General features: G+C 50.2%; 1 protein-coding gene across 2 annotated transcripts in view; it reads right to left on the bottom strand.

Annotated features, from left to right (window-relative positions):
- Nucleotides 1-1,207: 1,207 nt before the first annotated feature.
- The window catches only part of SIDT1 (SID1 transmembrane family member 1), a 37,209-nt gene continuing 21,242 nt past the window's right edge, over nucleotides 1,208-17,174 (bottom strand). The window contains exons 10-26 of one of the 2 annotated variants that reach the window (XM_084532700.1): nucleotides 16,298-16,341; nucleotides 13,281-13,352; nucleotides 12,474-12,622; nucleotides 12,121-12,194; nucleotides 11,234-11,300; nucleotides 10,163-10,236; nucleotides 9,582-9,705; nucleotides 8,423-8,540; nucleotides 7,563-7,699; nucleotides 6,405-6,513; nucleotides 5,979-5,993; nucleotides 5,261-5,337; nucleotides 4,087-4,133; nucleotides 3,570-3,675; nucleotides 3,177-3,287; nucleotides 2,788-2,901; nucleotides 1,208-2,491 (exon numbers count right to left, since the gene is read on the bottom strand). In XM_084532700.1, the coding sequence (XP_084388826.1) occupies nucleotides 2,429-2,491; nucleotides 2,788-2,901; nucleotides 3,177-3,287; nucleotides 3,570-3,675; nucleotides 4,087-4,133; nucleotides 5,261-5,337; nucleotides 5,979-5,993; nucleotides 6,405-6,513; nucleotides 7,563-7,699; nucleotides 8,423-8,540; nucleotides 9,582-9,705; nucleotides 10,163-10,236; nucleotides 11,234-11,300; nucleotides 12,121-12,194; nucleotides 12,474-12,622; nucleotides 13,281-13,352; nucleotides 16,298-16,341 (1,501 nt within the window). In that variant the 3' untranslated portion in view covers nucleotides 1,208-2,428. The remainder of the gene's footprint in view (nucleotides 2,492-2,787; nucleotides 2,902-3,176; nucleotides 3,288-3,569; nucleotides 3,676-4,086; nucleotides 4,134-5,260; nucleotides 5,338-5,978; nucleotides 5,994-6,404; nucleotides 6,514-7,562; nucleotides 7,700-8,422; nucleotides 8,541-9,581; nucleotides 9,706-10,162; nucleotides 10,237-11,233; nucleotides 11,301-12,120; nucleotides 12,195-12,473; nucleotides 12,623-13,280; nucleotides 13,353-16,297; nucleotides 16,342-17,174) is intronic. The other variant, XM_084532701.1, reaches the window with a different exon arrangement.

Raw genomic sequence — 17,174 nt, 5'->3', positions numbered from 1 at the left:
GAACTTGGGCTCCTGCAGCAGCCCCTGCATCTGTGGGTAGCAGGACAGGGTAGCACAGAGCGTGTGTTGCAAATGTGTGTGTATGCACACACATATAAAAATGTATTTTATATATATATACACACACACTATATACATACATATATACATATATATATATATATATATATATATATAGCCAAACATTCATACACTTCTAGGTACAGAAACCCAACTGTCTCCATCTGTACAGCAAGCTCACAGCTGTGCTGAGCAGGAGGGATCTCCACAGCCCCACTATGAAGCCCAGATCAGAGTGGCCCAGTTTGCTGCCCTCAGCAGTAAGGATTTGGGGTTTTTGCACCTCAGGTTTCCCTGCAGTCTCTGCTTATGGAGAAGAAAAAAGAAGCTGCGGGCAAGCCTGTGTAGCTGGTGTTGGATTCTGTCGCTTTATCTAGACCAAGAACAGACGGCAAGGCTGCAGGGTGGCTGGATAGACAGCAAGGACTCTCCTCAGCCTGAGCCTCCTCTGCAGGCGCTTCTCAGAGAAAAGCAAGTGGCATCTTTTTTTTTCTGCAGCCCACGCTGATACCTTGAAGGAAGAGCAGCTCACGCTTAGCAACAGGTCTGCGAAACCTGACCTTGTTCATGCCTATTCCGAGTACCGAAAATACACAACTCCATCTGCACAGTAAGCCTGCAAGCAAGCCCAAAGCAAGCCCAAAGCGTTAAAACCCAGCTCAGCACTCCACTGGAGGGGCTGTCACGCCAAACAAGAGCCCCTGTTCCCCACTGAATTGTCCTCATGGGGCTAACTGGAGCAAAGAGAACAAGCAGAGGCTCAGGAAACTTTGCGAGGGTCACTGCTTGCTCTTAGTGACACCTGAGGATGCCAGCAGGCGTCCCTTGCCCCAGGCACTCCCCTTGCCGCTGCTGAGAGCTGTAGCGGGAAGAATTCAGATCAACCTGCAGAGCAGGGAGCCAGGAACATTCATTTTATTGACTGTCTTGACAAACTCCAACTTAAAAAAAAAAAAAAAAAAAGTAAAATAAAAACCAGTTAGTCCAAAACCTTCCTAGGAGATACAGACTTCTCAGAGTAGGAAATTACCAGAGTCTTCTACTTTGGTAAACACAACTGGAAAGGAGCCGTTGCATCACTGAATACATGCATATACACCAAGGGAAAAAACAAAAGGTCAGATAACAAAAATAAGGACAGCAGGCCTTAAAGAATAGTTTTTAATCCAAAATTAGCAAAGCAGGTCACATTTTAGATGCAACACCTGCAACAATTCACATCTCATTCTTTTCTTCTTTTAAATAACTGATAATTCAGGATCACAAGAATGTGAAGACATTAAAAAACTTCAGATGCAGAAAAGTTGAAGAAATGGGGGAGGTAAAAGTTTGGTCCAGATCTCTAGACAAAGAGCTCAACCCCAATGTCCCCAAAACCTCCCCTGCGCCCTGGCAATTATGGGAACCTGCTTTGCCAAGTTTCCCAAAGCTTGCAGGAAGAGAAAGTCTGAGGCTGCTGGACAGCTTCCCTACTCCCCCCTACCCCTTTAGCAAGGCTCCTGGGCTGGGCCATGGAGCAGGAACCAAGGAGCACAGCACCCAGGGCTGTGCCTTCACCACTCCTTCGTGATCACAGCATGTTTGGTGCTGTAGGGAGACCACCGCACTGACAAGCAGTTGCATAGGAGCTGCCAGATAAGGGGTGGGAGGTGTTTAACACGTGTGGGTGAGAGGGGCTGCGACAGCAAGGTGAGGCTCTGCCCCTGGCAGAGCACTGGTGAGCGGCTTTAGCCCACCAGCCACCTCCAACGCTGCAGCCCCTGGACATGTTCCTCTTGTTACTGTCGCTCCCCACCAGCTACAGGAGGAGCCTCTCCCGCAGAAGAGCGAGCAGTCCCCGGCCACCACCTGGGCTTGGATCCTTTGCTCACCCAGCAGCTGTTCTGCACGCTGGGGCGGCGGTGGGACAGAAGCCAAATGCAACCCCTGGGCTCCCAAAAGGGACCCTCCAAGGGCAGCAGCCTGCAGGGAGCAGGCCCCGATGCAGGAGGAGCTGGGTTGCACCTCTCAGGCTCACCGGAGAGGAAGCCGAGCACATCAGCAGGGAGGAAGGGAAGCAAAGGTGTTAGGCACACCTCCTGTTTCCTCCCTCTTCGCTGCCTCCGGGACCCACTGCACCCACGAGACAGAGGGCTGCGCGCTGGTCGCGGCTGCTGGGTCATGCCTGCCCCAGAGGGCGCGGTAGCGGAGGAGCAAACATCATCTTCCCTCCCCATCCTGCCTTGGTTACCCCAGCACCCCTTGGTGCTCGCTGTGGGATCCGGCTCCTCCGCCCCCACGGGGCTGCAGGCCACTGAAGCAAGCCTGTTCCCCACAGGCACCGGTGGTCCCGCGCCTTCAGCCCAGGGGCTCGAGGATGCCCCCATGCTCAGAAGACCGGGATCTTGTCCCTGCGCACCGTGTCCAGGTCGTCATCCAGGGTCAGCAGGACCTAAGGAGGGAAACGCAAGGCTGCTTCAGGTCTCACTGCCCAGCCACAGCTGGGGAGATTGGCTGCGTGACCCACAGCCCCTGAGGGGATTTGGGGCAAGGCAAATTAGAAAGGGTGAGCCCTGATTCCAGTGGCAAGGGAGCACCCCACTGGGAAGGATGTCTCGAGGCAGAGCCAAGAAGAGTTGGGGCACTTCTGTGGTGTTGTAGGGTGGCTGCAGCTCCACGTGCACTTGGAGGGACAAGGAAAAGGAGGAGAGGGTGAGGCCATACAGCAGAGCTGAGAGCAGGGCCTACCAGAAAGGAGAAGAACAGAGCAGCTGCGGAGAGGAAGTGCCAGACATCGTGGTCATCGAAGAAGCCCAGCAGGATGCACGGCCGGTTCTTCTCCCGGGACTCTGCTGGAGTCTCCTAGGGGAGAGAGCAGGACCCTGTCAGACACACTGAGCCCTCCGGAGAGCACCCTGCTCTACCCCTCCCTGAGGAAGCTAAGAAAAAGCACTGTGGTGACTGGACATGAAGCAAGAACATGGGAGGAATGCAATGGAATGCGTCACACCTGGGGAGGGCAACATTTTTGCCCGCAGAATTTTAGTTTATTTTAATTTTTGTAGAAAAAGAACAACAGGAAGGAAAGGGGATGAGAGACAGGCACAGGCAGAAGGAATGCAAAAGGGAAACATTACCTCCCAGCTGCTGAGGGTCTGGAAGAAGAAGTAGAGGGCAGCCGCCCACACCACTGCTGTGGCCACGATGCAGAACAGGGGGATGGGCAGGAGCTTCTCGGAGCTGCGGAGCTGCAGGGAGGGATGCGGCCTCACCACGGGGGCTTCCCAGGGGCCAGAGCCACACACGGGGCTGCCTACCTCCATGAAGGGTCGCCCACCCCAGGAAGATGCAGTCCAGTTGTTACAGCAGCCCCTTCCCAACACCAGCCCCCTGTCCCACCCCACGCCCCACCAAGGCCTCCCCGTGCCCTTCTGCAGCACTGCAGGAGCCCAGACCACGGCCAAAAGGAGGTTTATTCCTTCCCTTTCAGAGGCAGACAACCCTGAGGCAGCTACAGCTCCCTTCTTTACCTTCATGATGATGTAGAAAGCCAGGTACAGCAACAGGTTGCAGATAAAGATGCCCAGTATGTAGGAGGCAAAGTCTCGGGGCCGATACACCAGCCCAAAGATAGCACTGAGGGGAGAGAGGGGAGATGAGACATTAGACAGTTTCTTTCATTGGAGACTGGGTACATCCCCAAACTGATCAACATCTGCAGCTCCCCCCAGACCACGGGACATGGCAACATTGCTGCAGCCTCCCAGTTTCCTGCAGAAAATAGTGTTCAGCCCTGTTCCCCGTTGAAACACAAAGTGAAACAGAACCCTCCACGTTCATCCACTGAGAGCGACCAGAGATGTCCAGGGAAAGGCCCTGGGTTGCTTCCACCCCATGGCCAAATGCATCTCACTCAGGAGGGCTTGGCCCCAGATCTCTGTGTTTAGCAAAGGGCTTCTCAGGAGCACACAGCCCACCTGCAGGTCCGTGCCAAATCGTTCTGCCCACATGCACAAGTACCCAAGGCACCCGCAGCCCACCACTTACAAGGACCAGTTGACCAGGTTTCCAACGATGAGCAGCACCATCCTGTCCTGGAGAGAAGACATCAGTGTGCGTATGAAAGCAGAAGGAAACAAGAAATTGCCTCAGAAATTCAGGCTACCATTATCTGAGGATTTGGAGTCTGGTTCCTGTAAGCATGTATGCATCTGGCACAGTTTTGCTCCACAGGAGCACGTCGCAGCTGGGCACTGCTCTGGCCCTCACAGATTTGAGGAGAGCATTGCAAAACAGAGACTAAACACCTACATAAAAGGCCCAGCCCATCACTTAAGAATCAGTCTCAGGAGGTTCATTTGTCTGTAAACCCTTTGACTAAGTTCCCACTGTTCTCCTTGTTCGATTCCTCTCCCCACACCAATTTATATGAAGTTTATTGCACAGAAGAAGGACATTTGAAAGAGGAAGCTGGAAAAATTTTGGATAGCTTCCCACACATATTCACAGAGCCCTTTTTCACCAGTCTCACCATTAGCAAGGGAAGAACTTAACTATGGCAGAAGGGTTACATCTGTGGGGCATGTGCATTTATGCTTACACAGCTGCTTTTATGACATGGCTATTTCAGGCCAGCCAGGCTTATTTTATGCCTGAGTGCACCAAGTTTGCTTGCAAAATTCAGTCTGAGGCTTATTGTGAAACCGGGGAATTAAAAAAAAAAATAAATGTAGCCCATAAATAAAAAACTTCATTTGGCTTCAAACATTAATTAATGCTCTCTGCCCAAGGGAAAGCGATCAGTGGGATACAAGGTAACAGCTACTGGTTTAGCTGTTGTTGGGGTTTGTTTGTTTGTTTGTGTTTTGTTTTGTGATTTGATTTTTTTAAACACTGTCTGCCCCGAGGTGCTGTAGCAGCAATAGCCATTGTGTAAGCCACATGGCTGTGGTAGTCACTGTATTCCCTGTAGAGACTGTGCCGCACAGAGCCTTAAACCAATTCCTTTGAACTGATGTCTCCAGAGAGGAAGAGCAAAGGCAAATACAATCACGCTTGTATCACCTTTGCTTTGATGTTTTATTCACCAAACCTTAGATCAGAGAGGTCCTGCTGGGGGTAAACAGCTCCAGGAGAGATCTGTAGCTACTTATACATTGGTGGATCCAAGGGGAGGTGACCAAACGCTGAGGGAGGTGCTGCCATGTGAGGAATCACCTACCATGTACATCGGCCGGCTGCACTGCTGGATGCAGTCTGTGTACAGCACCATCGCTGCCCGACGAAATATCCCCAAGTCTGCCAAAGAAGAGGACAGAGAAGTCAGCATAGCTGGCAGAGCGAGCTCCAAAGTGCCCACAGGAGAAAGATGCAGGCACCCCCTAGCTAACAGAGGACCCGGAGCGTGGAGGTCAGGGTGTCCACACATTCATTTCTTGCCCTCTGGGAGCAGCCCTTGCTGAGCAGAAGGGCAGCCACCAGGGGATGTCGACAGTGTTTGGCCAAAACAACAGGTTAAAAACCCAACATCCTGCTTACACAGCTTGGCTTTGCAGCCATGTGTCTTTAGGGCAGATGGGTATGTAGGAAGGGGAAAAAGTACTTTCCATAGAACAAGCTCAAGCCACTCCTGCTCCCAAAATCATTGTGAAAAGTTCACTGGCGAGCCAGCAGGGGCAGTGGGGATGGACAGACATGCATGCACATGAACACCCCTCTGAAGTCACAAATGTGGAGCTCGAGAAGGCTCCTGTGCCAAGGCGAGAGCTTTCCTGTGCTACACTGTCCCCTTCCTGCTGAGGAGCAGCACAGCTGCTGCCAAACTGACTTCACTTCTCCAGGTGGCACCTGGGCCTGCCCACCCCTCACATCCATGCATCCCCAGCCGCTCAGCTGCTGTTCAGTCGGTTCAGAGAAGAACGGGAGCTGCTCCCAGTTACCTGAATCGGGGCCATCTGAGGCAGACAGGAGCAGAAGAGGAAGGAGAAACACGTTTGTAAGCAGAGCACGAGAACCAGGATCCCCACCAAACCTCCTCCCTCTCACCCCACCAGGGGGGTTTATCTGGCTCACGCCCCTGAGCACAGCACCAGGGAGAGCTGCAGCTGTCTGGCAGGCCCAGCTCTTTTGGCACCGCAGGGCAGCTGGGTCCTGCTGATTCCCATGTCTGGGAAGCAGCAGAATGAGGACTTGAGAGGCCAGGAAGAGCAACAGATGAGGGAGAGGACAGGATAACCCAGAATATAAAGAGCAAACCACAGGGCTGGCCTCACAGTTGCACCAAATGCCACTGAGGTGGCTCACATGGGTTTGAGCAGGAGGCACCTGCACGCCCCAGGGGAAGAGGGCTCAGCCACAGCACTCACCGATCTTGAAGCGGCCCATGTAGTAGATCTGGGTGCTGAGAGCCAGCGAGGCCAGAACATGGATCATCGAGAAAATGACCCAAAACCACATACCATTTTTCCCAAACACCTGAAAGAAAGCAAAGACATGTTAAAAGCAAGATGAGCCCTGTTACCAGCAGGATGATCCTTTTCTCTCCTGTGTCACCACGGTGCATTAGATAACCCCACTGAGCACGGAAGAGAAACCCCCAAATCCTCCAAGCCAAAACAGATCTATAAATCCAAACATAGCTCAGGAGAGCGAGAGGAGCTCAGCACTTCAGGAGGATGGGCTGTTCTTCCCGAATGTCCCTTCAGACAAGGGTGACAGCTCAGAAGGACTGCAGCTGGCTCAGGGAACGGAAATACAGGGACGCCCAGATCAGGCAAGCTCTCCCTGCCAAGCTGGGCAGCAGCTCTCTGGTCAGGAGCTGGATTTTACAGATGCAGTCAGAGAACCAAGCATTACTTTAAACAACCATTACCAGCACACCAAGTGCACTGCTGCAATCCCAAAAGTATAAAGCTGCTTTGCGGGTAATTGTAGGCTTTTGGTTTATTTTACGACTGGAAGTGACCTATCAATGCAAGTTAACGCTGCACAAAGCTGTTACTGCACAAAACATTGCACAAAAATATTAATAAACATTAATATTTCAGTTATACATTGAAAAGTCCAGAAACTCCAGCCTGCTGACAGGTGGTGACCACACATTCCCCTCCCCTGGGGCCACAGCACATGCCTGAACTTTTCCTTTTGCATTGACAAAAAAGCAAGCAGAAAGCCTCTGCATGACTGGAGCAAGAGAGACATGCAGCTTATAAGCTCCACCCTGCAACTTCAAAAATATCTCACAAAAAAAAAAAAAAAAAAAAAAGAAAAAATCCCATAATAAAAATGTAAGGTTTTGAACCTGTTTTGAATGGTGTTTGTGCAAATCTAGCACAAACCCCATCCCTGTGAGACCAGGAAAAAGAAGGAGGAAAAAGACAAAAGCACCAGAAATTCCAATTCTAGCAGCTGCTTAACACACTTTTACCCAGCTCTGCTGGTGTCCCCTGTCCTTTGAGCATTTAAGCCATATTTCCAGCCACACCATCTCCTTCCCAGAGCACATAGGTAAGAGGGAGCCATACCACGCCGAGGACGGCCAGACAGATGACCACAGCAAATGAGGCATAAGCAGAGTAGGCGCTGGCATTGATGTCTGGGTGGCGAGTCTGGTAGAGCTTAAGCATGCAGAGTCCTGCGATCATGTACATGAAGGAGGTGTCTGTGGAGGGAACACAATAAAAAGTAAAAGCAGGTACCGCCAGCAGGCTGAGAAAGCTGCTCATAGGATGTGCAGAGAAATGGGGCAGCAGGGTCAAACCCAAGGCCAGCTGGCACGAATCCCTGACGCTGCACTGCATCGTTCAGCAGCTTGTGCTTTGCTGTCTTGCAGCACACTTACCATGCTCTGGGGCAACAAAAAACTCTCAGCAACCCCATTCCAGTGTTTGACAACCCTCCCAGTTACAAAAAAAAAAAACATTTTCCTGTGTTTGAACGGAGTTTCCTGTCCTCATCCTGTCACTGGGCACCTTCGAGAACAGTGTGGTTGCATCGCCTTCATTCCCTCTCATCTGAAATTTATGCATGCAGGCAAGATTTCCCCTTTCTCCCCAAGCTTTCTCTTCTCCAGGAAGGTGAAGGGGCCCCACAGAGGAAAGTTTCCACTGCAGTGGCAGACAGAGTCTTCCAGCGCTTGAGCACTCAGCCATTCAGGCTGTGCATTTGCTATCTTCAGGCTCTGAGCAACAAAGGCAAGGGGAGTTCATGCCAAGAGCACACTACCAGAGTCCCAAGGTCTGGAGAGGAGGCCAAAATGAATTAATCGCCATCATCCAAAGCCTCTCTACCTCCTGACTGAGCCCTGAAACAGGCTCAATTCAAGAGAGACAGAGCATGGCCTATCCTACTTCCAGCACAAGAAGGAAAAGGCAACTCAGCTTACCAAACTGGAAATTGGAGTAGTTAGGGCAGACGTGGTAACAGGCACTGAGCACGCCTTCCATCATCAGAGCGATGCCCATAGCATAAAAGAGACCAAAATGCTTCGGGATCCCATAGTCCTGGAAGAGAACAGAGCTGTACAGAAAGCGTCCTCACCATCCTGATTACAAGCAAAGTTTCATTCTCCATCACTTCATCCCTCCTAGCCCCCACATGTCCTTCAACCTGTGTGCAATTGTAGCCACACTGCGTGGCTGGTAGGATCCACAGGCAGCAAATCCACATTAACCACACAAGCCCCTGGTCTGAAGAGCTCAGATGACCTTGTCACTGACATCTTGAGACCAAAACGTCATTGCCCTGTCGCTGTGCTGTGCTACATCCTGCACAAAACAGAGAAAAATGGGGACCCAGAAGAGCAGCCTTGCTCTTGTGGTCAGTGAGGTGTTAAAGACACCTGGGTAGCAGAGTCCATCAACACAGCTGAGAAGGCATCTCCATCAGGATCTGGCTGGGATCTCATCTGAAAGCCCATAAGCACCAGATCCCTAAATCTGCTAAGGCCTTTACTTGCTACCAAGCCAGCAAAAGAGCTGTCTCTCTCCAGAAATCACCAGCATGACCGCACACAGGGCTGCAGATTTCCTCTATCATCTCCCAGGGCATGCTGAAGAGACTGCAAAGGTTCTGCCTACAATGAGCTCTGCTTCAGAGCTCGAAGAGCCAAATTCCTCTGGATTAGCATACAATGCTTTGTGTCTTCTTGCTACTGCTTTCTAGAAGACAGATGTTTCTCCCCACTGCCACATCATGGGACAAAACAGGGATCCAGATGTGCTCCCAGACCTCTGTCCCTGTTCCTCCACAGCAAACACCAGGGAAAGAGCCACAGCCACAGGAGTTGTTCCTTTACTCATCTCCCTGTCTTTGCAAGTCCAGGCTGGGTAACCACAGCAACACAGACACACTGCGAGCAGCAAAGTGGGGGTGTGTGCAGGAACACGTCTCACCTCCACCCTTTTTCAGGGAAGGAAAAAGAGGAGGATTCAATCCTCCAGCAAGGCAGGCAAACTGAAAACCACTGTGCATGCTCTGGTTGTCAAATTCACCCTGCCTTCCCTTCCTCCCTCCATGTGGCCCCACGCAACCATGTTCCCTACCAGGGTATAGATATCTTTCATCTCCATGGCCCGACGGTGGAGGATGTCTCTGCGCAGCACAATGAGGAGGAAGAGGAAACCCAGCAGCGTGTGGCCCACATTGCTGAGGATGTTGTTGAAGGCACTGCAGGAAAGAAGAAAGTTTAAGACAAGGACGAGTTTAGCAGCAGGAGGCTGAACCCCAGGCCACAATAAACTGAATGCGTTTTGTCCCCCCTTCCCTCCTCATCCTCCACCTCAGCAGCTGCCAAACACCTGCCGGTTTTACACACTGGATTATAATTTCAGGTCGAGTAGTTCATCTGCCTTGGTAGATTTAATACTTTTTTGTGAGATTCCCAACTCTGGGTTCTCTTTGCAGTCCAATATTAGGTCAGAGAAAGGCTGCTTTGATCTGAACTGCTCAGCCACTGCTGAGCTCAACAGAAACTCAGGAGGACTCTGTTTAGAGCCCTAAACTCTCAGCAGGTCTTATCAGCATGGTCAGTGTGAACCTTGTAAGGATAAAACCCCAACCTGCACACAGCATGAGCACCCTGGATGCGTAAGGCAATAATGCAGTGACCACAGGGCTCACTCACCTCAGCACCCCGAGGGGATGAGCACACAGAAAGTTGTAGTAGCAGATGTCCTGATTGCCTGTCACATTCACCACCTGCACAGAAAGGAGGTGGGAGACCTGATGTTAGCAAATCCTCCCCGCTTGGAGGCATTTGTGCTGTGCAAACACAGCACATTTACAAGGTGTAAGTGACAAACTGCATGTACAGCACTTGAGGGCTGCAGCTCTGCAGCCACTACACTTTGCAGGTTTTCATGAGCCACTGTAGCTCAGGATCCACAAGGTCTTGAAAAACAGGACAGCTTGTGGCAGCAGCTCAGGGTGCTTCCGACAGGACTGGGGTGAGCTGCTGTTGGCTGAGCCCTTGACTTGTTTGAAACCCAGCTGGTCAGTTTTGTTCTCTTCGCCTAGCTTCAGTACTTGGGGCAGAGCGGGGACCAGGTGCCAGTGTTTGAGAAGAAAGTCACTGTGGAGTCAGATGCAGAGGTATGTAGGGACCAGGAGGCAGCCTAGCAGTAGCACTGGCATGGGGAGTATCAACATCTGCAGGCAAAGCTTTTATGGGGGCCAAGATGTTGCTACAGGCCACAGACCTGACAGCGGTTTTTGGAGAAAACACACTGTGTGCTCTCACCAGACAGCACTGACAGAACTAGATGAGAAACAGATCCGCTTGCAAATCTCTGAATAACAGCAGGATAGCAAGGACTGGAAGAAATCACTTGTATCATAGCAAATTGTACTTGCTTTCGGTTGTCTTTCAGAGATAACAACAGGTTCCTCCTGCCTCTAAAATGAAATAGGCCCTAAATGAGGCATCGGAAGATAAAGAAAACAGAGGAGCAGAGAGCTGCAGTCCCTGCTTACCATGCAGAAATAGCAGAACAACTGCAGCAGAATAACAAGCTAGCAACAGTGATCAAAACCTGGTACAGAGCAGCTAAAGTAAACTGCTCCTCACAGACAGAGCAGGATTCCTCAGTGACCCCAATCTCACTGCAGCTGTCACCCTTGCACCGCGCAGCCACAGAGCACGTTTAAAGGCAGGACGACCCCAAGCCCTGGGGACAGCCCACAAAGGCCAACACACCGTCTGGTAGGTGATGACAAGCTGGATGACGGGCAGGGCATAAAACACGGCGATGGTGATGATGTTCCTGCAGAGAGGAGGCAGAAGCAGCAGTTACACACCAACACCATCACTGCACCCCCAGCACAGAGCCTCACGGGGCTGGTGGAGCAGCAGGAACACCCCAGTGCCTAAGGGCACAGGCCCTTCTCTCCCAGCCACAGCTTTACACCAGCTCTGGTTGTGATCCCCCTGAAGCAGAAGAACAAATGAACCAATGCAAACAGGAGGCAAACACCACGGGCACAAGAAAAGCCAGGATGTGCACCACAAGCTTGCGTGTTTGAATACTGAATCATTGAATGATTTGGGTTGGAAGGGATCTTAAAGATCTAGTTCCAGCCTGAACAACTCCAACTCCCTCAGTGTTTCTTCATAGGAGAGGTGCTCCAGCCCCCTGATCATTTCTCTGGCCCTCCTCTGGACCCACTCAAATAGATCGATGTCTCTCCCATGCTGAGGGCCCCTTCCTGCAGTGCTCTAGGTGGGGTCTCAAGTGAGCAGAGCAGAGCAGGGAGGTAAAATCAGCTTCCTCATCCTGCTGGCCATACCTCAAATTCCCCCTTCCCCACTACGTTCTAGCTCATTGCTTGTTACCACACTTTAGAGAAGTTAAGGCAAACCAGTGACCATTGCCAGGATCGTGTGTGCACTGCTCCACAAACACCCTCCTTTCAGGTACGTGGGATCTGCAGTTACTGGATAGAAATGGGTGTAACGGGACAGCTCAATGAATATCCTTGGGCCTAAACTGTGGTTCTAAAGATGAGCATGTGGACGTGGATGGGGAGTCCACAACCAGAGACTTGGTCCCAAGCTTGGGCTTTGCCAGTTTGTCTTCTCCTTACCAAAAATAAATTTTGTATTTTTTGCTGACAATCCTTCGGTCCTTCCTGGACAAGTCTGAGAGATAGAGGAATACCTAAAACATCAGTGAGAGAAGAAAGAGAGAAGAAAAAAACAGAGAAGAACTAATGAAAAAGCCAGTAGAAAATCTTGACGCACTTAGAAAACATGCAGCTTGGTGCAATTTACACCATCTTTGCATAGCAATGTGAGAGCTCCTTTGCTCATCAAGAATCCCTTGATTCTGTGTTGAACAAGTCCTACAAAAGTGGAAACTGAAAATCCCTGGAGAGTGACTCTGAGATCAGTGTTGGTCCCAGCCCAGCGGTGTCCACGGCCCCAGCAGCAGCCATACCTTAGTGCGGATGACGTTCTTGTCGCTTTCAATTTCTGGCATGGTGTCGAAGTCGCTCTCCTCCTCCACAGAACTGTCTGTGTCAGAACCAGCTGGTGGCCCACGCTCAGGAGAAGACAACTGCCGTCCACCACTGGAGCTAGACTCATCTGGAGCACAGCAGGAAGAAGGAAACACGCAGGGTAAAGGCCGAATCCCTCTATGCACGACAGCAAGGGGGATGCCCAGATATCAGCAGCAATACATTGGGAAGAGATGATGTGATTATTCAGGGATCACATTTTTCCATGATCACAAACCTTCCTAAAAGTCTCAGGTATCAGCTAAGAGCACTTTCAAGGACCATCTCTGTTCCTCCTGTTCCTTGTCCCTCCCACCTCCTTTCCCCAGTATTCTTTTTTTTATTTTTTCTGCTACTACTTTTCATCTCTAACTTTATCTCCTCTTTAGTAGCCTGGGCTCCGAAAACGGGAAGTCTGAGACCAGCCAGAAAGCTCTAAAAATACAATCAGGCTGTTCAGGGGTCAGAAACGGAGTGACATAGATAAACTCTTTGAGGCTTGGACATTTCCAGTGACAGAGACTCTCGGGGCACCTCTTCCAGAGATTTGGCACTTTTTTGGTGGACCCTTCCTTACCCCTCTACCTCCTTCCCCCCAAAGTGCAGCCTGGCTCTCCCCAAGCTGCAATTTCATTTGAAGCAGTTGCATGCAGCTACTAAAGCAGCTCATAGCTTTATTCCCTTCTGGCCCTAAAGCACCAAATCTGCGCCTATCCCTGTGCCCCCAGTTCTGGAAGACACGGTACCAATAGCACCATAACTGCTTCCCTCGGGGGTGCTGGATGTGATGGGGTGTGAAGACGTCATGATCCCGGATCCTGCAACAAGAACAGACCCAAAAGAGCCAGTTAGTTCCACATCAGAGCTTCGAAGCATCTCTCTGAGGAGAATGCAAACAGCTTGAAGAGTTGGAGGGGCTTGGGAAAAGCGGCATTTCTCGTAACAGATGGCACCCTGTCTCCCTCTAGAGCATACTGTGCAAAGGGGAAACTCCAGCTTTGCAATACGAAAAAAAAACACCTTCCCTTCAGCCTCCCCACAGAGGCAGTCAGTCTGACTCACAAAAGCATAAGCCTCTGTCCAGCATCCCGTAGAGATCACATCACTGCAAAACTTGGCAAATACTATAGCAAGTCTCATAATATTCAGAGCACCCTTATGAATTTTCAATTCTTCTCCTTCCCTTCCCCCTGTATTGATCTATTCAGATATCACTATCTCCATTTATCCCTGGAAAAGTCAGACAGCCCTTTGGCAAGACAGCTACTACACAGTTTTAACCAAGCAAAAGTGTTGCATGAAAAAAGAAAACAATCTTGTGTTGATGACAAGAGGGACAAATCGCTGAGGGCTGAGAAGTCCCTGCCTCCCCCACACATACCTGAAGCACGGAGGGCTGCACCTCCCATTCAGGCTCCACTGGGACTTTCCTCCCCTGGCTCCACATTCCTTCTTTTTGCCTGGTATCTGACCCCTGGGGCATGGCTCAGTGGCTGAACTGGCTGCAGACAAACCCAGCAGCAAATACAGCACGCTGAGCCCCTCACAGAGGGGTCAGATGCTCCCATCCCAGAAGGGAAGGAGCAGAGCAGTGGGAATAGGACCGCGCTTTCCAGTGGTGGCAGCCAGCAAGACTGGCCCAGCTGCCCATAAAGCTTTGCCCTTGTGCAGCCAGTCAGCAGCAAAAGGATATAGGACATGGGACAGCGTGTAAAGCCTTTGGCAATGACCCCTGTCTTCCCAAACTGCATCTCCAGCTTCCTAGTACCTGACCTCTTCCAGACTCACAGGCACAGGCAGATTCCACTCTCCAGACGGCGGTTCCAGGCACCTCTAGCACCTTACACAGGTTTTCACACCATTTTGATTAGCCACATATGTAAAAAGCCCCCGCAGCCACTTGGGACCCAGCTCACCCACTAATTTCAGTCCCATTTCCCCGTGTGTGAGTGAGGCAGCAAAGTAAATGCAGCGTCCTAGGTGTGGTTCCTCCAGCTATTGTCTCCTCCAGGCAGCGATGGTGTGGGATGGGAGGTGTCCCAGGGGATTAAAAAAATAAAAATTTACCCACAGAAACCAGGTATTGGCTGAGTGCCCAAAGGGGCATACGGAGTCACGGGATATTCAAAGACAATGTGCAGAGACGGGTTGTTCAGCACCTCCACCCACACTTTCTTCACGGGGAAGGGAGTGATGGGGAAGACAAGAGCTAGGGCCACCACAGAGGAAAAGAAATTTCAGAGAGTGGGAAGAGGAGAAAAAAATAACAGAAAGCCAGCATGCCCTGGGTGATCTGGAGGACAGGGAAGATGCAGGTTATCAGTTTATAGGCATCAGTCAGACACACACCCTGAAGAGACAACAGGGAAAGGAAGAACATGTAGGCAGGATGTCGTTCTTCTCTAGAGAAAGGGATGTGGCTGTGGCATGCACCAGGCACGTGAAGGAGGTGTGGAGTACAGGAAAGAGGACAAGTCATGGAAGGAGCAGGTGCCCCAGGGAGGAAATGCAGAAATGGTGAAGGAATTGCACTCCTGTTGTCCAGCAGTCCTCCCCCTCTGTGAGCCCAGTCTCCCACCCTCTGGGTCTATGTATGCACACCCTGCAGGATCCAACCCCAGTCACTCAACATTAGAAACATTTTAAAGCACATTTTTACACTCCCAGCTCATTTGGTTGTGAAGACCACCTTTCACACACACCTTGTGTCACATAGCAATGCAAACGTGGATCTCAGTGGCTGAAGAAGCCACTCTTGAGAAGCCAAATGTCCTCAATTGCCCGAAGAAATATTAACCCGAATAATGCCAGGTCAGAGTGAAGTTCCATAGCTGATCCTTTAAGCACAGCTCGGTTATGCTCATGGTAAGTAGTAAATCTAGGAGACTGAAGGAGCTAGGGATTTTTTTTTTATATTTTTTTTTAAAAAAAAGAGAACACACCAAGAACCTTTCAAGTTCTTGCTGCTAAATTGTAAAATCCTCTCGTTCCCCGGGAGAGAGGTGCAAATGATGATGTTGCTTTACCCTCAGACCAATGCTTTGAACTATTTTTAAGGCACTGAATATTTAAACAAAATGAAACAGCCGACCTCCCACACCTCACCAGGAGGCCCAGTGCCCCCTATCCTCGTGACAAAAATGTTCATCTTTCACCAGCAGCCTCTCGGATACAGCTCGGTTTTTATAACACAGAAATCTGCAGTATGTAGAAATGTGGGTGCAGCATAAAGTAAACAGAATCCAATACCAAAGTAAATAACACAAACAACACTACCTAACTGTATTAGTCATTCATTTACTTGGTTCTCTGCAACCCCCAGTTAAAAACAAATTAAAATTTAATTTGAGAGAGAGAGACTCCATTCTTAAACCAGGCAGAGGAAATTTTAAAGCATAAGAGCTGAAAAAAAAGTAAACCAAAAATCAAAGTGCTTTATTTAGAAATGAACAGACCTGGCACTGGGAACATTAGCCTGTAACTAGGTCTGGCTAAGGCTTGTCCTTCCTTCACCCCTCCAAAAGCCAGCTCCTCAGAGCAAAGGTCCAGACCTGGGTTTGGCGGACCCTGCTTCAAATGCCTTTTCTTGTAAGGGCGGAGAGGAAGCTCTAATATCTTTCATTAGCACCAGAGATTGTGTGGTACATGTACAAGGAAGGAAGAAGGGTTGAAGAGAGAGAAGGTACTTGACAGACTGCCTGTCTCCTGCCTTGCCTAGGACTTGTTCACTTAAAGCTGGCACACAACAGAAAAGAGAGCTCACCATCCTCAGGACTCAATCTTCCAGACGAAGCCTTCCTCCGAACCCTGAAAGAGAGCAAACAGCACTCATGAAACAGACAACAAACCCCATTGCCTGCCAGCCGTGGCAAAATTATCTAGAATGCTAATAGGCCAAAATGCTGCAAGCTCTAAAACCAAGAGAGAGATACAAAAACCCACAAAAGAATTAAAAAATAATAATAATAATAAAAGAAAGATGTACTATTTTTACTGGAAATGGCTCTGTCATGACTGCTTGCTGGCTACCTCTCCCATTTCCAAAGCAGCAGAGTTTTTCCCCCTTCCATATGCACCAGGGGCAGGACAACCAGTTATGTTATTATCCCATCCTACACTGCTCAGTATATTGGGAAGAGAATCTCAAGTCACCTTCCGATCCCCAGGTGCCCCTCTCAGGGGACTGGGTGCATGAAAATCCACTGTAGCAGGAGCTACACACACTTAAGTAACTTCATTGAACTGTTCCAGTGAGATGTTCGTCGAAACATCATTGAAGTTAGGCCAAAACCCCCATCTTGGAACTGTTTCATTTCAAAGAACCACACTTTTAAGATCCCTTCTTCTGAAGCAGCGGAAAAGTTTGCCACCTTTGGTCTGAAAAGCTCCATGATAATCATGGTTCATGTAAAACCAGCCTGCTGTTTGCCAAAGGCTCTCCTTGGCTCTTCTCGTGCCAACCTTTGCCCAGTGGGCCAGGGAGGAATGCAGAAGAAACCTTCTTCCACACTTTGGACAAAGGATTTGTCACTGCTGACACAGGCACAGCCTGCTGCCCCACCAAGGCTCATCATGTGCTGGTGGTTACCTGCCCTACAGGGGCAAATCTTACCTCTCCATTGGGCTGCTGGGCCCTTTCT

The sequence above is a fragment of the Aythya ferina genome (genome assembly GCF_964211825.1).
Source record: "Aythya ferina genome assembly, chromosome: 1".
In the NCBI taxonomy this organism is placed as follows: domain Eukaryota; kingdom Metazoa; phylum Chordata; class Aves; order Anseriformes; family Anatidae; genus Aythya; species Aythya ferina.
This window is presented reverse-complemented; position numbering and strand designations above follow the sequence as displayed.